We start from the raw sequence: 20,058 nt of genomic DNA, 5'->3' as shown, positions 1-20,058 counted from the left end.
TCTTTGGTGACAAAGAAGACCAAAACATGCAGCCAGAAGAAGTCAGTAAAGTCAAAGAGCCTACATCAAAAGCCTCCGAGAAAAACATGAACTGGCCTCAGGCCATGGAAGAGCTCAAAAAGGATTTGGAAAAGCAAGTTAGAGAAGTAGAGGAAAAATTGGGAAGAGAAATGAGAAGGATGCGAGAAAACCACTAAGGTTGAACTGTTTTGTTTGCATTCCTACATGGAAAGATGATGTGTATAATTCATGAGACCTTAGCATTAGGGTAGCTGAAGGGAATATACATGTGTGTGTGTGTGTGTATACATACATATATACATATACATATATATATATATACACTCATATTATATATATGCACATATCTATATATAGACAGAGGGCACGGAGCGAATTGAATATGAAGGGATGATATCTAAAAATAATAAAGTAAAATTAAGGGATGAGAGAGGAATATATTGAGATACATGTGTTCCCTCTGAAGCCTAAAATCATCATGGGTTACAACAGCAGTTTCATTAGAGAAAGTGTGGGAGTATTTTGTGATGTTTTGATGATCTTAATAATGAAAAGACAAGGAAAGGGGAATACAGTAAGGGGTGGGAGGAAGAAGGAAGGTTAGGGAAATTTATCTCACTAGTCAGGTATGCAAGCAGACATCTATACATACAAGGAAAAAGGGATGGATAAATGGTTGACTCTTGGAAGAAGAGACACATACATACGTACATATATACACACACATACATACACAGAGATTGGGTTCAGAAATGCATTTCACTCAAAAAGGAAATAGGAAGGAAAGGGGAGAAGGGGGAATTAGACATAGGGTAGATTAAGGAAAGAATTAGTCTTAAGGAAAGCAAACTCTAACATACAAAAATATGATTAATTCTTTTGGAGGTGGCAAAGAATGGGAATCTGAGGGTGTAAACATAAATCAGGGCATGGCTGATTAAGTGTGGTATAGGGATCTGATGGAACACTATTATGCTGTAAGAAATAAGGGGATGGTTTCAGAGAAACCTGGGAAGACTTACATGAACTGATGCAGAGTCAGCAGTCAGAAGAACTATTTATACAATGACAATAATATGGTAAAGACAAACAACTTTGAAAGAATCAGGAACTTTAATTAGTGTGATGACCAACTGTGATTCTAGAGGACTAATATGTTTACATATATATACGTATGTATATGTGCATATACATGCACACGCATGCATATTTGGGGAGGGGGGAGGAATGGCCAATATGGAAATGGTTTTTACATATAAATCTACCAGTACCTTCCTTGTCTATACATATTTGCAAAATAGTTTTTATTTCTTTTTCATTCTCAGTGGGAGAGGAGATAGAAGGGAAAGAAAGGAGAATTCTGCTGATTGAAAAAAACATAATAAAAAAAGAAAGAATAACATGCAAGACTGTAGTTTCTATACAAGTTTTATGGTCATTAAACTCATCAAATTGCTTCAACTAGAAAAAAATAGCAGACGGTAGTCCACCTAATAATACTCAACACATTTTCCATGAAGGGATGGAATGGACTTTGCAAAAGAGTTACCATCTAAAAAAAAATTAAAAAGCAATTGTCACTACGTAAGATATCACACAAAGACAATGCAAATTACTTCACTGGAATGCCCTAAATACCATAGGATTTGCTTACCAAGTTCTTCATTTTCAATGACTTCAAATGTAGCCCATATATCCCCTTCGGCAGGGATGATATTCTTTATTGCTAATATGTCACTTGTCAATTCTTCTGCTTCCATTACAGGTGATATCTAGAAGACAAGCAGCACTTTTGTCAGATCAGAACAACAGATGGATTAGTAAGGCTGTACTGGAACACCAATGATCCACTTTTGGTTTCCCAGTTTTCCTCAAATGTGTTGCTGTTGCTGTTGTTTTGAAATCAATTTTACTTCTAAAAATAAAAATTTTGTTGATGTTTTTTCTGGAGAAAACAGAAGCATCAGATTTTTTACCATGGAAATATAAGGCATTCTCCAATATGTATAATATGCAGATATATTATGCTTTCATATATATATATATGAAATATATATATATGCATATATATATGTATATATATATATATATATATATATATATATATATATATATATATATATATATATATATAAATATATATATATATATATAAAATATATATAAAAAATATATTTATATATATATATATAAAATCCAGATGTTCTACAGAAAGGAGAATCTGCCTGGACATGAATAAGCTTACTCTGTCCAAGTGCACTCCAACAGCCCGAAGAACAAGGGGCTTTAGGCTTTTCAATTTTGTAGGAAATAGTCCAGCTTTATATGGCTCTTTGACTGTGCCTATCATGGAGCTGTTGAGTCCTAGCAGAACAAGCCAAAACACCCCAGGGTTAAAACACTCAGTGACATGCCTTTTTATGGGAAATGACAGATGGGTGTCTGCCACTGAAAGTGAGGAGAAGCGCACCAGGAGACAGGAAGGAGTCCACTGCATTACCCTTGGAGTTTGCTCCTATGAAGTGCCAAAGCCTCAGGCACCCCCATAAATGTGCAGTTCAACTGAGGGTAGTTACCAGCCTCAAACTAAGGCTGGCAAACATCAGAAGCATGCAATTCAGTTATAATGAGAAATAAATATGAAGTGGAGAAATTTGGTTTTTCAGGAGACAAATTTTACTAACTGAAGAATAAGGAGTATTTTCTTACTAAACTATGTTACTTGTTGGGGTTGAGGTCTTTTGGTTTGATCATTTCTATTTATACCATGTGAGTGAATTAACATATTCCGTACATATATGTGTGAGTGTGTAAGGTACAAAAATAATAGGTGTTACTTGTACATTATGTTTTTTGTCACTGGTGGAATTTAATTTAAGTGCATATTATATCCAGTCCAAAGATGTTTACTTTCTAGAAACGTGGTTATATTAAGTTTTAGGGAAAAACAAAACCTCAATTAAAGTGAACTACGAGTTTTAAAATCTGAGCACCCAAAAGACTGAGATAGTCTGTGGCACTCAGAAATAACAAGAGAAAGAACATTTAAAAGACTTTACTTGAGTAATGATACAGCAGCAACAATATAATTGTTACTTTTTGCAGGAAGGCTTAAAGAGGTGGGCTTATAAAAAACTGGAGTGATAATAGGTACAAATCAAAAATTATTCTCCAAGCTTTTAATTCTGATTCTATAGATGATTAAATTGAAAACAGCAAGTAACTCATATACACCCACAAAAGCAATTTCTTTGGCTATAAAATGAGAGGAATAGATTAGATGATCTCTGAGGTTTAATCTAAGCTGAATATTCTATTAACTGAGGATAGGGTTCTTAACCTTTTTGTGCCACAGACTCCTCTGGCAGTCTGGTGTAACCTATGGACCCTTTTCTGGGAATAAGGTTTTCAAATGCATAAAAAATACACGCAGGAATGCTAAGGGGGGAGGGGGAAATATAAATGAAAATAAAGATGTAATTTTTTTTTCCCCATCCAAGTCTAAGACAGGCTTATAAGATTCAGAGCTGGAAGAGATCTAAGGGGCCATCTAGTTCAACCCTCTAATTTTCTTTTTCACAGATGAGGAAACTGAGGCAAAAGGAGTCACACGGTCTGTAGACTTCAGAAGAAAGATCTGAATCCAGTTCTACGGACTACAAAGTCAGTTCACCACTATGCCATGATGTTTCCCATGTCTTTGGCCACAGAGTACTTAAGCTAACTGGAAAGGTAGGAAGGGACACAGTATTTTGTACTTGATCGTAGAAGCAATAGGGAGCTATGGAGTTTATGGTGGGTGGGGGGGGGAGGTTGGTGAAGGTAGGGTAGGGAGTGGTGTGACCTGATCAGATTTGTGCTTTGGGAAAATCATTTTAGTGACTGAATGGAGGATAGGTTAGAGTAAGGAGAAACTAGAGGCAGTACCAGCAGGCTATTGCAATAATCCAAATGTGAGGTGATTAAGGTGATGTGCTGGAGTGATGGCAGGGTCAGAGGAGAGAATTTGAGAGATGTTTCAAAGGTGAACTAAGAGACTTGGGCTGGATATGGGGGTGAGAGACAGTAAGGAGTCCAAAATGACTCCTAGATTGTGAGTCTGGGGGGGCCTGGGAGGATGGTGTTGACCTTTACAATACTAGGTAAGGAGGAGGTGAAGAGGACTTAGTGGGAAAGATAATGAGTTCTATTTTGGACATATGGAGTTTAAGATTCTACTGTACATTCAATTTGAGATTTCTGAAAGGCAATTGAAGAGGTGAGACTGGAGGTCAGCAGAGAGTTCAAAGCAGGACAGGTAGATTTGAGAATCATTAGCATAGAGATGGTAATTAAATCCATAGGAACTCATGAGATCACTAAATGAAATAGTACAGAAAGAGAAAAAGAGGAGAGGAGAGGAAAAGCAGGGAGGGGAGTGGAGAGGAAGGCAGGGGAGGGGAAGAAAGAGGAGAAGAGGGCCCAGGACAGAGCCTTGAGAGACACCTAAAGTTACAGGGTGGGACCCATAAGAGGATCCAGCAAAGGAGACAAAGAAGAAATGATTAGACAAGCAGGAAGAGAACCAGGAGAGAGGGATTAACAATAACAATTAACAGTCAAAGGCTACAGAGCAGTCAAGGAGAATGAGGACAGAGAAAAGGCCATTGGATTTGGCAACTAAGAGATCATTTGTAACTTTAGAGATAACAGTTTTGGTGGCATGATAAGGTCATAATTTGGATTCTACCAGGTTAAAAAGGGAGTGGGAGAAAAGCAAGTGGAGGCACCTACTGAAGATGCCTTTTTGAGTTTTACTACAAAGGGAAGAAGAGATATAGGGCAATAGTTAGCAGGGAGGTAAGGATCAAGTGAGGGTATTTTCAGGATGGGGAGATATGGGCATGTTTGTAGGCAGTAAAGAATGAGCCAGTAGACAGGAAGAGATTAAAAATAAATGAAACAGTGGGACTGACACAGAGAGCAATCTGTTGGAGAGACAGGATGGAACGGGGAAGCCTGAACAAGTAGAAGGCTTAGCCTTGGGGTAGGGAGAAGAGCCATTTCATCAAGTGAGACAGGGGTGAAAGAGGAGAGAGTCACAGAAGGCATCTGTGTGACAGGAAAGAAGAGGGAGAAGAGGGAGCTCATGGCAAATGGCCTCAATTTTTTCTGTAAAATATGAGGCAAAGTTGTCAGCCAAAAGAAGAGTAAGGGGATGAAACCATTAGAGGTCTGAGAATGTCACAGAAATCCAGAACGATCTTTGCCCCCTTGGAATTGACCATCTAATACAGAAACTAGGTTATCTCTAAGATCTTTTCAGCACACTATAATTCAGTGATTCAGTAATGTTTGCTATGACCTGGGAAACAATGGTAAATACCAAAAAGTTCATTCCTCTACCCAAACCATACACAATCCTGATGATCCTTGCCAGCTCTAGAACGCTTTAATGACAGAACCATGCTAGATTTCAAATAAGAAAGACAGAGACTGATGACTCTGGAAGCAAATCAGGCTTTAGTTCTAAACATTTGTTAAAATGGGGTGTTATCAGAGATTTAAGAAAATTTCAGTTACTCTTAATGAATATGAAATAGCAGCCTTTGTACCACTTAAAGATACTCACTCTTATTATGATACTACAGTCAGGATCTTTTCTTTCAACATATACTTCGATGAGCAAATCTCCAGCTTGTGAAACCTAAAGGAAATATATAAAGAGAGATGTACAATAACCATGTGATAATAAATAATTCCTCATAGTAAAGATTCCACAAAAATGAACTCATTTTAACTATTTTTCAATTATCTTAATTCTCTTGAGGTAGGACTCATGTTTATAACTGCAGTCTCTTTGACGTCCAGCTTTTTTTCCATGTGAAAAGTTGAAAAGACAAACAGTCTGAGAACAGATTCACAATTAAATGGGTTCCTTTGGCTTTCAGTTCAATGCTTTATCCTACTGATTTAACTCCCTAAAAGAAAATGGAGAACATGATCCGGTACAAAATATATTTTCCACAATAGCTTAAGTTACATCCACGATAATAGGTTTTGTGAAGGGAAAGGAAATGAGTCATACACAATTATGTTTTAATCAATAGGACTAATATCAATGACAAAAATAGAAGACAAAACATCTAATCGCATGGAAAATTATCCTTCCTGACTCTTATAAAGGGAGGTACATTCAATGGGTTGAAATTTGGGCATAAATTAAAGTTGAATAATAGGTATAAATGACTAAAAAGAGAAGGAAAAAGTAAATTATGTTAAAGGAAATGATACTGAATCTAATTTTATACTGCTAGGCTCCGGTGTGTGGAAGGGGTAGATTAATGTGGTGGATTGATAATATAGGCTTTTGTTAAAAAAAAAAAAGGCTACTCTTTCCTTTTTAATGGATTTGATTTAGTATCTGGGCTAACCTTAGAGAGATAAGTTATCTTGGTGATTATTCTGCTAAGGAATAGCCGATAAATAATAAAGAGAGAGGAAGTCAAGAAAGAAAAGGTACAGGATTAGCGTAGTGTAATACTGAAAAGATTAATAGGAACACAAATGAAGCTATGAGGAATATGACGATACTTTCGCAGATATTTCCTCACAACATGTTGCCAACTCAGAACACGGAAAAAACTTTAAGTCATAAGGAGAAACAACGACTACATTTAAATTTGCTTCAAAGAAAAGAACCTAAAGGGAATGTTTGCCAGAGAAACGTTAAAAATATGCTTTGAAGAAATAATTTCAATTATTCTGACAGTAAGCTTAAGAAAACTTAAGTTTTTTTTTTTTCCTTTTTTTAGATGGTGTGTCAGAAAAATGCTGGGGTAAAAAAGGATGCTACTGACATTTTGATTTGCACTGTTTGCATAAACAAGTCTACAGGAAGGACACATTTTAAAAACTAAAACAGTCATCAGAAGTTACTTATAAAATAAAGCCCAAAGAAAGAATAACTTAAGAATTCAAAAGGTGAAAGACAGGAAATATAAGAAATATTCTCGAGAACAGGTTTTGATGTATTACAGAAAATTCAAAGAGATAATGTATTTCCTAAGTGTGTCTGAATATAATGTAATGTAATATAATGTCATATAATACTATACTATACTTTGGAGAATACTCTTTTTACGGTTCCCTACCTGTTTAATTAGAAAAACTTGACTTTCTTTGTTAACGCATGTAAGAAATAATACACAAAAATTGTCACATTAAATTTCAACAATATTACTCTAGGCAGACTAGTATTCAGTAACAATTATTTTATCCAAAACTTAAACTCTTAATTAATAAATTAAATTAAAAATTTTGAAAACAAATCAAGATCAAAAAGTTCAGTGTTTCTAGACTTGACAATGAGGCATATTCCTCCAGGGGCTGAAATGAATCCTTTAAGAAACTGCACGAATTCCTTCAGAATCCATTCAGAAAGGCTAACTAACAGTAGTCTTGAGGCAAGTAGGCTGGTTATAGAAAAGCATCTCAACCTCATGACCTCTTTCATAATAAATGATTTCATGAACCTATCCAGCAATGAATATAATATACTAGGATACTTTGTTTTATTTTTACCTGACCTAAACAGCTCAATTTTATAGTCTTCATTGTGGATTGATATTAGCAATACAGAATTTTTAGTATTGTTATTAAAATTAATTACTTAACACATTCGTGTTAATCGATAACACTTCCAAAAGATTTATGGAACGTACATTACACAACATTTAGAGAACATACAATACTATACTTACATACATTATACTCAAAGCAAAGTATACTTGGTAAATACAAGATGCTACATGAAAAGAAGTACGAGTATGATTCTGATAAAAATAAAATCTCCATGGGGATAAAAAAAACAGAACAGAAAATTTTGGAAAAATTAAGTTGTCATCTCTGTAAAGTAAGCGAAATCATAGTGTTCTTAATGAAATAATTTGGCAACAATTAGAGCAAAAGTGGGGGGGGGATGATTTATGTTATCTAATTCTTGCTACAATTTAATAATTAAGCCATGTAATGTAAAAGTAATAATGTTCAAGTCAATGTTTTCACTGACACTTCCTCAAAACCTTTCTTTACACTTAAGTTATCCTTGAAATTTTCAGACACTCTAAAAACATTTAAGAGAAAAATACATATATGTGGAGAATTTAAATGTAGAAAACTGACATTTTCCCTCAGATTGGCAAGATTTACAGTAATAAATTTAAGTTCTCCATAGGCATGTCATTGCCTGAATCTACAAAGACAACAACCACATTCTTCAATCTAAATTACTTTCTGAAGCAAAGAAAATCTGAAAACAAAGACATCTAAAAATCTTAATTAACAATGTAATTAGCATTAATTAATATTAATTAATAATTATTACATACTGTATTGCATATATCTGGTTACTACTACTACTTACTTGAGTATCTTTCCACTTGGTAATAAAGCTGTTCTCTATATCCATTTGCCTGACTTGATCTTCTTTGACCTATTGAAAACATAAATCAGATAATTTTCATTCATGGATAATAATAATAGCCACATTGGCCTATCAGTTGTCTAATTCTTCAGGAATCTTATGTAGTTAAAAAAAAAATCAAGCTAAAAACAAATTATAGCAGCCACTTCAATTGGAAAGGATTCAAAAACCAAAGTTTGAACCAAGCATTGCAAAGATACTAGCAATAAGTAAAGAAGCTGGTTAAACACGTGGACTAGATTCATATTTTTGAAAGGTTAGGACATCATTTTCTCAATTTGAAAGGTAAGTGTATGTGAAATTTCCATCACTTTTACAGTTGTGATACATAAGATCATAACAAAGCTTCATTTTCTCAGCACTTAACTATCCAGAAACAGTAACAAAAGCATGATACCTAGGAATACTGATTTCCTACTTCTTTTTGCTTTTCTCCACAGGCCTTCCACTAAAAACAACACTGAATTACTGGCTCAAATGAGAAATATGAAAAAGAGACAAAAGATAACCAAGAAGCATAGGCCACCTATGAAACTATAGAGTGCATTCCTGGATAACTAACATAAAATGCATTGCTATAGGATTTACTCTTAATAATAGTTTATGTACTTCTTAACAGGAAATTTAGAGTAATTTCATGAAAAATAGATTCCATATGGTGTTCCAATTTGATTCACAATACTGTGGTGTTAATTTTCTGATCTAAGATTGCATTTTTATTTTACAATATGCCAAATTTAAAAATCTTACAAATGTTTTTGTGTCTTGTTTACAATAGGGGTCATATGAAAAAAAAGGCATAAATTGTAATCAACACCAGAATTAAACAGTGACATTTATTATTCGTTCTATATAATTCGATCATTCCACACATTTACCAGACATTTAATGCACACATATTTAATCAGAGAAAATCTCTAAGTAGAATTATTCTGTCCAATGTATGCCAGATGGTAAGGAAATTCTAAAACCTTTCTGAATTTAAATGAATGACTGTGGTTTTAAAGAGTTTAATTCTGCCAACTCTGAGAAAATATACTCAATTTGTAAAAAGAAGAAAAAGAAGAAGACGATGACGAAGAAGAAGAAGAAAATGAAGAAGATTCATAAAGATTGCTTTGTCAGACATGTGAAACATACCACAATCACAACCAAATTTCACATTCCAGGTTGCACAGAGTGCCATCAAAATTATTCTCAAAATTAAATAGTGTATGTATATTTACCTCAAACACCTCAACATAATAATTAATTAGGTCTTCAATTACATTTACTTCTTCACTAGTTTGTCCTTTAGTTTGAAACAAATAGGATGAAAATACCATAGCTAAGCTGTGAGAGTTCATCTGGTTGATCTCCGAGCACTTCTGAACCCTGTTAAAGATAAATATGTCCAATTAAGATACACAACACTTTGATACCACCTCAATAAAACTGCTAGGAAAGAGGAAATTCACTGTAGTTTATTTCAACAACAATCACTGTCAAATATTAAATGAGCATCTAGGCCTAGTGAGGCACACAAAGTGCTATGAAACATGATCCTCTATGTCAATCTGGTTAAGGAGACAAGACAAATGAGTAAAAATGTCAACAGCCACCAATGAGTCACATAATATTTCAAGACCATACAACATTAAATGTGTGTCTGTGTGTGTATGTGTAAATAATCTGATACGTACAATTATTTACACTTTCTAACATATGGATATGGATGAGAGCCATATCCTTGAAAAGTTACATGTATTAAAAAAAACAAACATACTTCATCGCAGATTACTTTCTGGTTGCCTTGCACTATAAAATTAGAGGTGCCAGCTTACATCTTTGGGGAAGGGGTGGGAGCAGCTAGAGGAGAAATGCAATAGCAAAGGGGAAACAGGCATTCAACAGAATAATTTCATATACAGGCAGCCTATTTGAGTAGAAAGAACACCGGGTTTTGAGTTAGATAATTTGGGTTCTATTCTGTTAATGACTACTTGTGTGACCCTTGGGCAAACCATCTCCCCAGTTAGGTCTCAATTTCCTCATCTATAAGACGAGGGCTGGCAACTAGAAGATCTATAATGCACCTTCCATCTATGAGTCTATGATCAGCATTTCCTGATTAGTGAGAAAGGAGGGGAGTTTGTTGTTTACGCAAGTGGAGAGGCAGTCCCATCAACAGGAAGACACACTCTCCTAAAGCGGTGTGAACTGCTAGCTGTCACACTATGAGTTCAGATGTATCGGTGAGCAATCACGGACATACTACTAAGGACTAAACCTCCTTAAGTGAAATGGCTCTCCGTTTTCTGATTCGAACGGAAGCCAGGAGCATTTTAAGTTTTTGCAAGGAAGACCAGCAAAGTAACTAGAGTCTTAGAGTGAATTTTCAGTGAGTTGGAAGTTTTCTACATAAAGCTACAAAATTAGACAAATATAGACCATTATTATGCGACCTTGAGGCAATTTACTTAACATCTCTGGGGTTCAGTTTTCCCATCTATAAAATGGGAGGGTGACAGCCGGACGCCTGGGACAGGAAGGAGAACATTTAAAGCCCTAGATCTGTGCCAAAAAGAAAATATTTGAACAACTAAAAGAGGTGAAACGCTCCTCAGGAGCTGGCCTGATTCCAATTTTCAACTAGAGGCACAGAGCACGGAGAATGATGAACTTCTGCCAGAGGATGGGATGGATTGGAGTGGGGCTGTATCTGTTAGCAAGTGCAGCTGCAATTTACTATGTTTTTGAAATCAATGAAACTTACAACAGACTAGCATTGGAACACGTTCAGCAACACCCAAAAGAGCCACAAGAAGGAACCACATGGACATATTCCTTGAAAGCTCGACTACTCTCTCTGCCTTTTTGGCTATGGACGATTATTTTTCTAATCCCATACTTACAGATGTTTTTGTTCCTTTATTCTTGCACAAGAGCTGACCCCAAAACTGTGGGCTATTGTATCATTCCTATATGCCTGGCAATTATTTGCAATCGCCACCAAACTTTTGTCAAAGCTTCTAATCAGATCAGCAGATTGCAACTGATTGATACATAAAACGAACACTTTTCTTAAGTAATTATAAAACTGCAAGTACTGTATCAAGTTTAATCACAAGACTGGGGTTCTCAGAGGAAGTTGTGGTTGGACTGAGCCTTTCTTTTTGAAATGTGACGAGAGGCAATTTTTTAATAATGAATTTTTAGGTAGACAATGGTATACAGTGCTGCAATCATGCTAACTTCAACTAAGGATGTTATTCAAATTTTCTTTAGAAGCAAGATCATGTCATTCCACCTACAGCGTCTAGAGGACATACATATGGACTCTGATTTTGTTTTATTGTGCAAGGAAATAATGATTCAGAAATCTTTCCTTTTGGCAAAAATGAGTAGATATGGGCACTTCCTTTGTATTAAATGTATAAAGTTCCTAACATGATTATAAAATTTAAATTTTGCTTAAGTAAAAAAATAAAATAAAATAAAATAAAATAAAATAAAATAAAATAAAATAAAATAAAATGGGAGGGTTGGAATAGATTGCTCGTGAGGTCCCTTCCAGCACTAGGTTTATGGTCACACGATATGTGACCCTGAGGATACAGCTTGCATGCTTCATTTTTCTTTCTCTATCTGTCCTCTAACGATCCAATAGTTGCCTAAATGAATTGACTACATAGAACTGTTTTTATAATTATTATTATTATTGCTTATGTAATGGATAAAGAGCTGGCTTTGGCATCCGAAAGACCTTGATTCAAGTCCAACTTCTGACACACAGTGACTTGGGAAGCCCTGGGCAAGTCACTTAGTCATTTTGTTCCTTCACATAGCTCTCTAAGACTCTGAGTTACACTGCTGACCTGCCACTGGTAGAAGAGCTTCCTTTTGGGGAGCCCTCCACAACAATAAAGCTGCGTGTGCACATGTGTATTTATATAGTCACACGTGTGTATGTGTCTTTTTGAGTGTGTATATGTGTGTTGTCACTGCATTGCACACAAGATTAGTAGTCCAATGACTGGCCCCAAAAAACTGAATCCATAACCTCCAGCATAACATACACATACCACGTGCTTCACATGATGAAGACCTCTACAGACATGCCATTTCCCTCTTGTCATAGGTTTCTCTGGGCTTATTGCTTCCCAAGGTACTTTACACAAGACAGTCCTAGGACATATATCATGAGGGTACTACCTGTATTTTTTCTTTCCAGCCCTGCCTTGGGGTATAAAAATTTCTCCCTAAGGGGAAGAAGGGCTCACTCAATGTTAGGCCAATGTCTTACATGATGTCAATCAGAGTTGATTAATGGAGCCCCTCAGCATACCTTGGGGTGCTGGAAACTGAAGCTTAGAGCCAGCTGTGATGGATAGAGCTGCCACTTCAGGACTAGCAGGGAATGGAAAGTGGAACTGCTGATTTCCATCTGATTCTGTGTATCCTTCAATAAACAACTCTAGCCCTCTCAGTCAATTCTGCCAGCTTGTGATTCAAACACTGATTGGCCGGCCTGTCAGGCTAATATAATCATATAACAACTGGCCATATGGCACTTAAAATGTTAGAAAGCACTCTACTCAGGACTCCAAAAAGAGCCTTCTCATCAAAGTTTAATTTTGTAATTATGACTTACATCATTGTATATAGCTTAAAAACGGCAAGTCTGTCAAGAAACTATAAAAACAGACTTTATACGGTGAAAGTGACTGACTGAGACAAAGAAGCAGGAGGGTAGGGAGTAGATGGAGGAAGACCTATTCTACCTATGGCTCTGAATTATGCCTGTGACTACTGGCAAGTCTTTTAATCTGTCTCAGCCTCATTAAATTCCCTAAGACTATATATAGTAAGGAGGAGTATTTAACTAACCATGTTGAAAGCTTCTGACATGTAGGCCTTTGATCACACTGGTAGAGCTAAAAAACAAACGTACTGAAAACCCTCTATTGATGAAAGTATATTAAAAAGTTTTTGAATACACTGACCTGTAAAGGTGTTCAATTATAGCTGCCAAAGTTGCCCTGTTGACCCCCGGAAGTGTACGGATAAATGTGCTATATTTTTTAACTCTTTCTTTGTCATCTTGAGTATCTGAGAAAAAAAAATAAGAAAAATCACAAAAATTCAATGCAATTTTATAAACATTTATTAAACACATGCATTTTTACTTTGAGTTCATGCTCTATGAGATCAGCTGATCTAAAGTCAGTGAGTATAGGAACAGAAGGTGGAGAGGTGGAGAGCAGATAAAAGTGGCAAGACAGCAGTATTCAATATTTAGAAGTCTGTCATTTGAGAAAGGGGTCTGACATGTTCCATTGGCCCCAGAATATAGGACTGGTACCATTAGGGAGAGTAAGAAAAGGGAGAGAAGGACTGACAGTGACAATGATGAAAAACAGGCTCAGGAGAAATAAGGAAGGAGAAAAAATGGAGGGATAAGAAATTATGAATATAAAGGGAAATTTCAGAGTTTAAGAGTATGTATTTGGCCATTTGGGGGGGTCAATGAGGACTGAAGTGTTATTTGCCCTGAAATGGTGTGAGGATATAAGCCATGAGACTTGAGAGGGCTAATACATGCAGAAGTTCAAGTGTATATCAATTTGGACACAACTGTCCTCAATAATGAAGCCTGTCAAACATTGTCATTGGAGAACCAAGTCCTTAAGAAAGGAGGCAAAAATGGTGGGCAGTTCAGCCACTGATAACGATTAGGACTAGAAGGGGTGTTACGGGAGAATTGGGCCAAGTTCAAAGTAGAGCATAGTCTGTTAAGTGATGGTGGTAGAGAGAGGCACAGCTTACAGGAGTTAACAGGTGAAAGTCCCTCTGTACTTTGACCTGATCAGATTAAATGAAGATAACTGTATTCAGTTCTGGGGGCCACCATTTAGGGTGGGGCACTGATAAACTGGAGAGCATTTAAAGGACTATATGGAGGGTAAAAGATTCTCTTTAATGCAGGTGATATGAGGATCCAATGGAGGACCTGGGGGTGAAATTAAGCCTATTGAAGGAAGAGTCGGTGGGAATATAAGAGCTGTCTTCAAGAATATGAACAGCTCTCATGTGAAAGAGAAAGCAAACTCATTCTCTGAGACCCCAGAATACAGAGTTAAGAACAATATGTAGAAGTCACAAAGAGGCAAACTTGAGGTTGAAGTCAGGGGAAAAACCTCCTGAAAATTATAATTGTTCATAACTTGAACAGGATGTTTTGAGGATAAGAAATAATGGGGTTTACAAGCAAGGGTTAGATGACCACTTGCTGGGTATGTTATAGCAGGGATCTTTTCATGTATGGATTAGATTAATCAGCTATTGAGATCCATTCCAATTTGAAAATTCTTTGATCCTGTGATATGCCGAGTATCTATTATATATCAGATATTGCAGAAAGATCTATATATAAATAATACAAAATGCTTCAAGAAACTTTTAGTCTTACTGGTTGAAGATTGACAACTTTAATGCAAATCTTAAACCAATGAAACTATAAGCTTCTGAACAGAGGGAACATAAAAAATATTTGAGAGGAGAGGTCAGGGGATAAAAGAGTTTCACGGAAGTTACCAAATTCATTCAGCTCCATCTGAGCGCCAACATTTCTCAACTTACATGTCTTCCTCTGTATTTCCACTGTATATCACTTAGCCAGCTCACTTCCTTATTATCACTCACCAGGATAATTACAAAAATGTTCTTAAGGGTCTTCCTACTCCATTCAATAATAATCTTTCTCATACTACATCTACTCAGGTCACTCAGATCAAAAAACTTCAATGCCTCCCTACCGTTCTTGGAGTAAAGTTCAAATGTCTCTCTTTGGCAATGAGGGCCTTCCACAAGCTGGCACCTTTCCAAGTATTTTTCCATATTGACACTAAAATTAGATTGATCAATTTTGCAACCCTAAAAATGCCACACATTCTCATACTTCCATGACTCTGCTCAAGATTGCCTGCTGAACTACAACTCTTTAAAGTCAAACTCAAATATCACTTCTAACAGAAAGCATTCCCTGACACTGCTGGTTGTAACAACTTTCTCCCTTAGGACCTTTATCATGTAATATTGGGTATGGTAGCTCTCTGGGTGCATATCTTATTCTTTTACTAGACTATAAGTTCCTGGAATGTAAGAGGTATGCCTTAACTAAACGTAGCACTCCCAAAGCGCCTAGCATGATGCACAGGATATTAAGTATAGGCACTTAATGTTGGTTTCTTCATTGATCAATTGATTAGACTATAGAATAAGGAAGAAGTATGAAATGCAGTGTGAAAAGTAGATAGCATTACATTGTGGAGTCTTGAAAAATAACCTTATGAGTGCTCAATAAGCTATAGAAAAACCTTATTTAGAAGGGAAATGAAATGATCCACTGTGCGCTGAGAAGATTCATCTAGTATCCATGGGTAGGACTGACTGGTGGAGGAAGGGAATGGAGACAAGGAGACCCATTATGAGGTTACTGAAAGATGCAAGAAGCAAAGGCATGAACTAGATGGTAGCATAAGGAATAGGAAGAAGTGATGGGTAAAAGAGATATTTCAAAGGGAGAACTTATATAGAGACGGGAAAAAGAAAAAAAAAAGATGAACCTTATTTTTAACACATGTAATGGAGAAATGGTAAACTCTGTTAATCAGAAAAATGAGGACTATGACTAGTTATGGGCAGGGGAAAATGGGGATTCAAGATATCAGCAGGACCTACAAGGAAGATATCTATCCAGTAACCAGTCTCGAGCTGATAAAAGAGGTTGAAATTGGAGATAAATATTTATAAATAACATATATAAAGGTAAGAGTCGAAGCAATGAAAGTGGATGAGAGTGAAAGGAAAAATGAAATGAATGAATTCCAAGTCTTTGGGGTGGACTACACTTAATGGAGAAGGAAAAGAAGAAGAAGAAGATAAAGAATAGTCAGAAAGATAGAATTAATCTTGTGGAAAAAATAAGAGATTTATTTAAAAATTTAGGATACTACCACCCTGAGCATGGCTGGTGAATGCCTAACATGGACCACTAGTTTGTGAAGGACCCTAGTCAGCCTCAATTCCTTCCTGGCTCCACTTATTCTCCAGACTTCTCCCCCTCCTCAACAGCTGCCTTGCTCCTACAGGTACCCTCCCTCTAGCCCTTATGAAGATGTAAGCCTCTTGAGGGTACAGGCAGTCTCATTTGCGTGTATCTATATCCCTAGCTGTTAGTATGTGTCTGGCACATAGTAAGAATTTAATAAATGTTTTTTATTTACCTTAGGGTAAAACAGAATGTAATAAGTACATAAGAAAGCTATAAAAAAAAATCAGAGGAGGAACAGAATAATGGTTATGAAGAAAGTCAAATTTTGCTGAGAATCTAAAAGAAATGTGAGGGCTAGAAAATGGATTTTACACTGATAACCTTTGAGAAAACAGTTTCAGCCAAGTGGTGGAGGCAGAATACACACTGTAAGGAGTGAGTGGGCAGAGATGGAGGAGAGGCAACAAGTCAGTCAGCTGGTCCACAACAATTCATGAAATGCACTATTTCCAGAAGCACAACAGTAAAAAGGGAGGAGAAAGACTGAGGACATTAAAAAAGGGCGTGGTGGGGTGTGACAAAGAAGAGAATGAGAATGGTTTAAAGACTGAACATGTCTAGAAAGAAAAGATCCTTTATACGTCTAAACCAAATAACTAAGTGAAAGTATGAACTCAAAAGCATCCTTCACTTGACTGTCCTGAGGAATGAGGCATCAACAACACTTTTGTAGATGACGGAATTTGCACTTAAACATTTCCTCTCTATTCCTCAACTTTTCTTGAAAAATAGAATTCTTCTTGTTGCACCTTAGATTTAGCCTTTCATACAAAAGCAGCTATATATCAGATTCTCTAAATGCATTAGGTAGTCTGTAAAGGGCATTAGGATCCCTGGGGATAAAAGAATCTCTCTAAAATCTTTTTTAAGTACTCTTCAATTTCAAACTACAACTTTCTTTACAACTATCTCTTTTGTACTGATCTCTAGGGTTTGCCACTCATATAAGTAAACATGGCTCTTCTCACTCAGGCAGTCTGTGAACTTAGATAGAAAAAAAATACATCTTTATTTTCACTACTCTGTAACTGAAATTTAACGTTTCCTTCAATTATTTAAAAACATTATTCTTAGTAGTCCATAGGCTTCACCAGACTAACAAAGGGGTCCATAACACCAAAAATAAGCTTTTTCTCTAAAGCAAAAGTGAAAGATAATTTGATAACACCACTAAAAGAATGACTAGTTATCAGTCACTAGCAACATAATTATAATAGCAGTGCCCTCATATTTCAAACTCCAAAGGGCATTTCCTTTGATAAATAATAGCAAAATTGTATTACCTTTCTGAGGAATTCCTCCTTTATAGGACATTTTGAAACTGAACATATAGCTTTTTTTATATGAAAGCTAAAAAATAAATTGTAAGAAGAGTCTAAGAAAAATGAAAAGAAAGTTACATGAAAGGCATAAATTCAAAAATATTCCTCAGCCAAAGATTTCAAAGAATATTCAAGAGGGTGGTCTTCAGAAAAGGAGAATAGGCAAATGACACTGCAAAAAGTACTGTACCAAGTCCAAAGTATCCTGGGGTGTTCTAATAGGAGATTCAATTGGTGAGTCTTGGGAACACCAACACAGGAAATTTTAAAGAAGTTTAATCTTAGAGTGGCCAGAGGATTTTGTTTTGGATCTGAACTCAGTCTCACAAGAGCTTTTAGAATGAGGGCAGACATGAAACTTGTCATGTATTGTTATTCCTTTTTAATTGTAAGCAATAATGCTGCCAGTGAAAAGGGGTATTCAATCGAATGGAACAGGATCAAAGATGGTGCAAGTGAAGGCAAATAGGAATTCTGTATAAAACATAGAAAAATATGGGAAAAATTCAATGTACAAAAAAATTTCCTCAAAGTGGCACTAAGAGCAAAATAAACAGAAACACCTTGAGATAAGGATCATCTGATACCTCTTTTTAAATTCTTAAGGGAAAAAAAATGCCTCTAAGCCAGATTCTCAAATGAATAACCTGGCTATAAACCTTATTATAGTTATAGCATTTTATAAGGGGAAAGTATACCCTGAATTAAATGGGTTAAGATTACTCATTAATTTTAATCAACACCTTAATCAGATTTTACTATATTCATCAATACTGCTGAAGGGTCCATGAAAAGTTCTCATTCGTTCTCGTTCTCTCGTTCTCTCTCTCTGTCCCTCTCTCTCTCTCTCTCTCTCTCTCTCTGTCTCTCTCTCTCTCTCTCTCTCCCCCCCTCCCACCTCCCCCCCCGCCTCCATTTGTCCATCCCTCCTTCCCTCCATCATTTTGAATGGTTCAGAGGATCACTTCTAATTATAGTTGGCTGTTCTTCTTTCATGACACCTGCCTGAGTAACTTTTTTTCAAGTTGTCTATCTTTTACATATAGAATAAAAATCTTATCTTGTTAAGTAGAGACTATCTATAGCTTCAATTTACAGGCTATTTTAAATTTTAAATTAGCTGATATCAAATGACTGAGGTGGCACTGTCATCCATTCAACTCCATTAGTGATTATATTTAAGTTGCTTCTTGGAGAAAATTCAGTTTCTTGGTTCTTTAATACTAGACTTCTGGGAAGCTAAACCTGGAAATTTCTCCAATGGTTTTCTGGTGGTTTGGTCAAGGTCAAAACTCCATTAAATGAGATCCTGGAAAACTGAGGCAAAAGGAAATATGGACCAGTTTCTATTCGAAAAGCTGGAATAAACACAGGGGAAGACTTAACAATCAAATGAAGATATTGTAAATACAAACTTACTCATCATAGAATCTAAGTGACCATTAATTCTTAAAGCCTATGCCAAGAAAAACATACATTCAAAAGTACCACAGCAATTTGCAACAGCTTCGCCTAGAGATCCTGTGTATTTGAGTGAGAGTGTATGTATCTGGACACTGAGAAACTTAACCAAATCTAATGAATAAATGACTACATGCCACCTTGGTTTTTACTATCAAATCTGTACCTGAGGTCTATATCTCTTCAGCTTTTAAAAATGTGTACAAATTCTATTCCAAGAGAATAATGTTCACACAGTTCTCACCAACTTTTGAAAATGCAATTTGCAGCACAAAATTAAGATAAAAATCAAAGTAAACCCTAAATAGTACAATATAAAAATAACTACTGAGTGCATGGATTCCATTAGACATAATTTTCCTTGATTTTCTGCATATATTACCTAATGCAGAGATCCAGTACGGATACAGCTCTTTAGTAAGAAGTGCATCATCTATGTCAGACAGAAAACTTTTCAACACGCCAGTCACATCTTCCAGCTGATGCTTCCCAGCCCTCAATTTAAAGCTTCTTGCATCTTTTTTGAAACTTTCCAGGAGCTCACTTATTTGGAAAGAGTCACCATTTTTCTGATAGATATGCTTGCTTCCTAAACCTTCAATAAAAGATTAAAAGACAAACATTAGCCTAAAATAAAAATATAACTGATGTTGAGAATACAATTTAAACGTGCATATTGTGACAAGGAAGAAAAA

At 36.0% G+C, this 20,058-nt stretch overlaps 2 protein-coding genes across 3 annotated transcripts in view; one reads left to right on the top strand and one right to left on the bottom strand.

Annotated features, from left to right (window-relative positions):
* Window positions 1-20,058, bottom strand: part of ARAP2 (ArfGAP with RhoGAP domain, ankyrin repeat and PH domain 2) — a 199,225-nt gene that overhangs the window by 40,878 nt on the left and 138,289 nt on the right. For both annotated transcript variants that reach the window (XM_036763354.1, XM_036763355.1), the window contains exons 20-25: window positions 19,746-19,958; window positions 13,471-13,576; window positions 9,712-9,859; window positions 8,426-8,494; window positions 5,633-5,707; window positions 1,676-1,793 (exon numbers count right to left, since the gene is read on the bottom strand). In XM_036763354.1, coding sequence (XP_036619249.1) covers window positions 1,676-1,793; window positions 5,633-5,707; window positions 8,426-8,494; window positions 9,712-9,859; window positions 13,471-13,576; window positions 19,746-19,958 — 729 coding nt within the window. The remainder of the gene's footprint in view (window positions 1-1,675; window positions 1,794-5,632; window positions 5,708-8,425; window positions 8,495-9,711; window positions 9,860-13,470; window positions 13,577-19,745; window positions 19,959-20,058) is intronic.
* On the top strand, window positions 11,130-11,602 carry LOC118853335 (transmembrane protein 251-like). Its single transcript, XM_036763356.1, has one exon. The coding sequence runs from the start codon at window positions 11,139-11,141 to the stop codon at window positions 11,532-11,534; it is 396 nt and encodes a 131-aa protein (XP_036619251.1). The 5' UTR covers window positions 11,130-11,138; the 3' UTR covers window positions 11,535-11,602.

The sequence above is a fragment of the Trichosurus vulpecula genome, chromosome 6 (genome assembly GCF_011100635.1).
Source record: "Trichosurus vulpecula isolate mTriVul1 chromosome 6, mTriVul1.pri, whole genome shotgun sequence".
NCBI classification, from domain to species: domain Eukaryota; kingdom Metazoa; phylum Chordata; class Mammalia; order Diprotodontia; family Phalangeridae; genus Trichosurus; species Trichosurus vulpecula.
This window is presented reverse-complemented; position numbering and strand designations above follow the sequence as displayed.

Coding starts and splice junctions, on each gene's coding strand:
- LOC118853335 (XM_036763356.1), top strand. CDS start 11,139: ATGATGAACTTCTGCCAGAGGATGGGATGGATTGGAGTGGGGCTGTAT.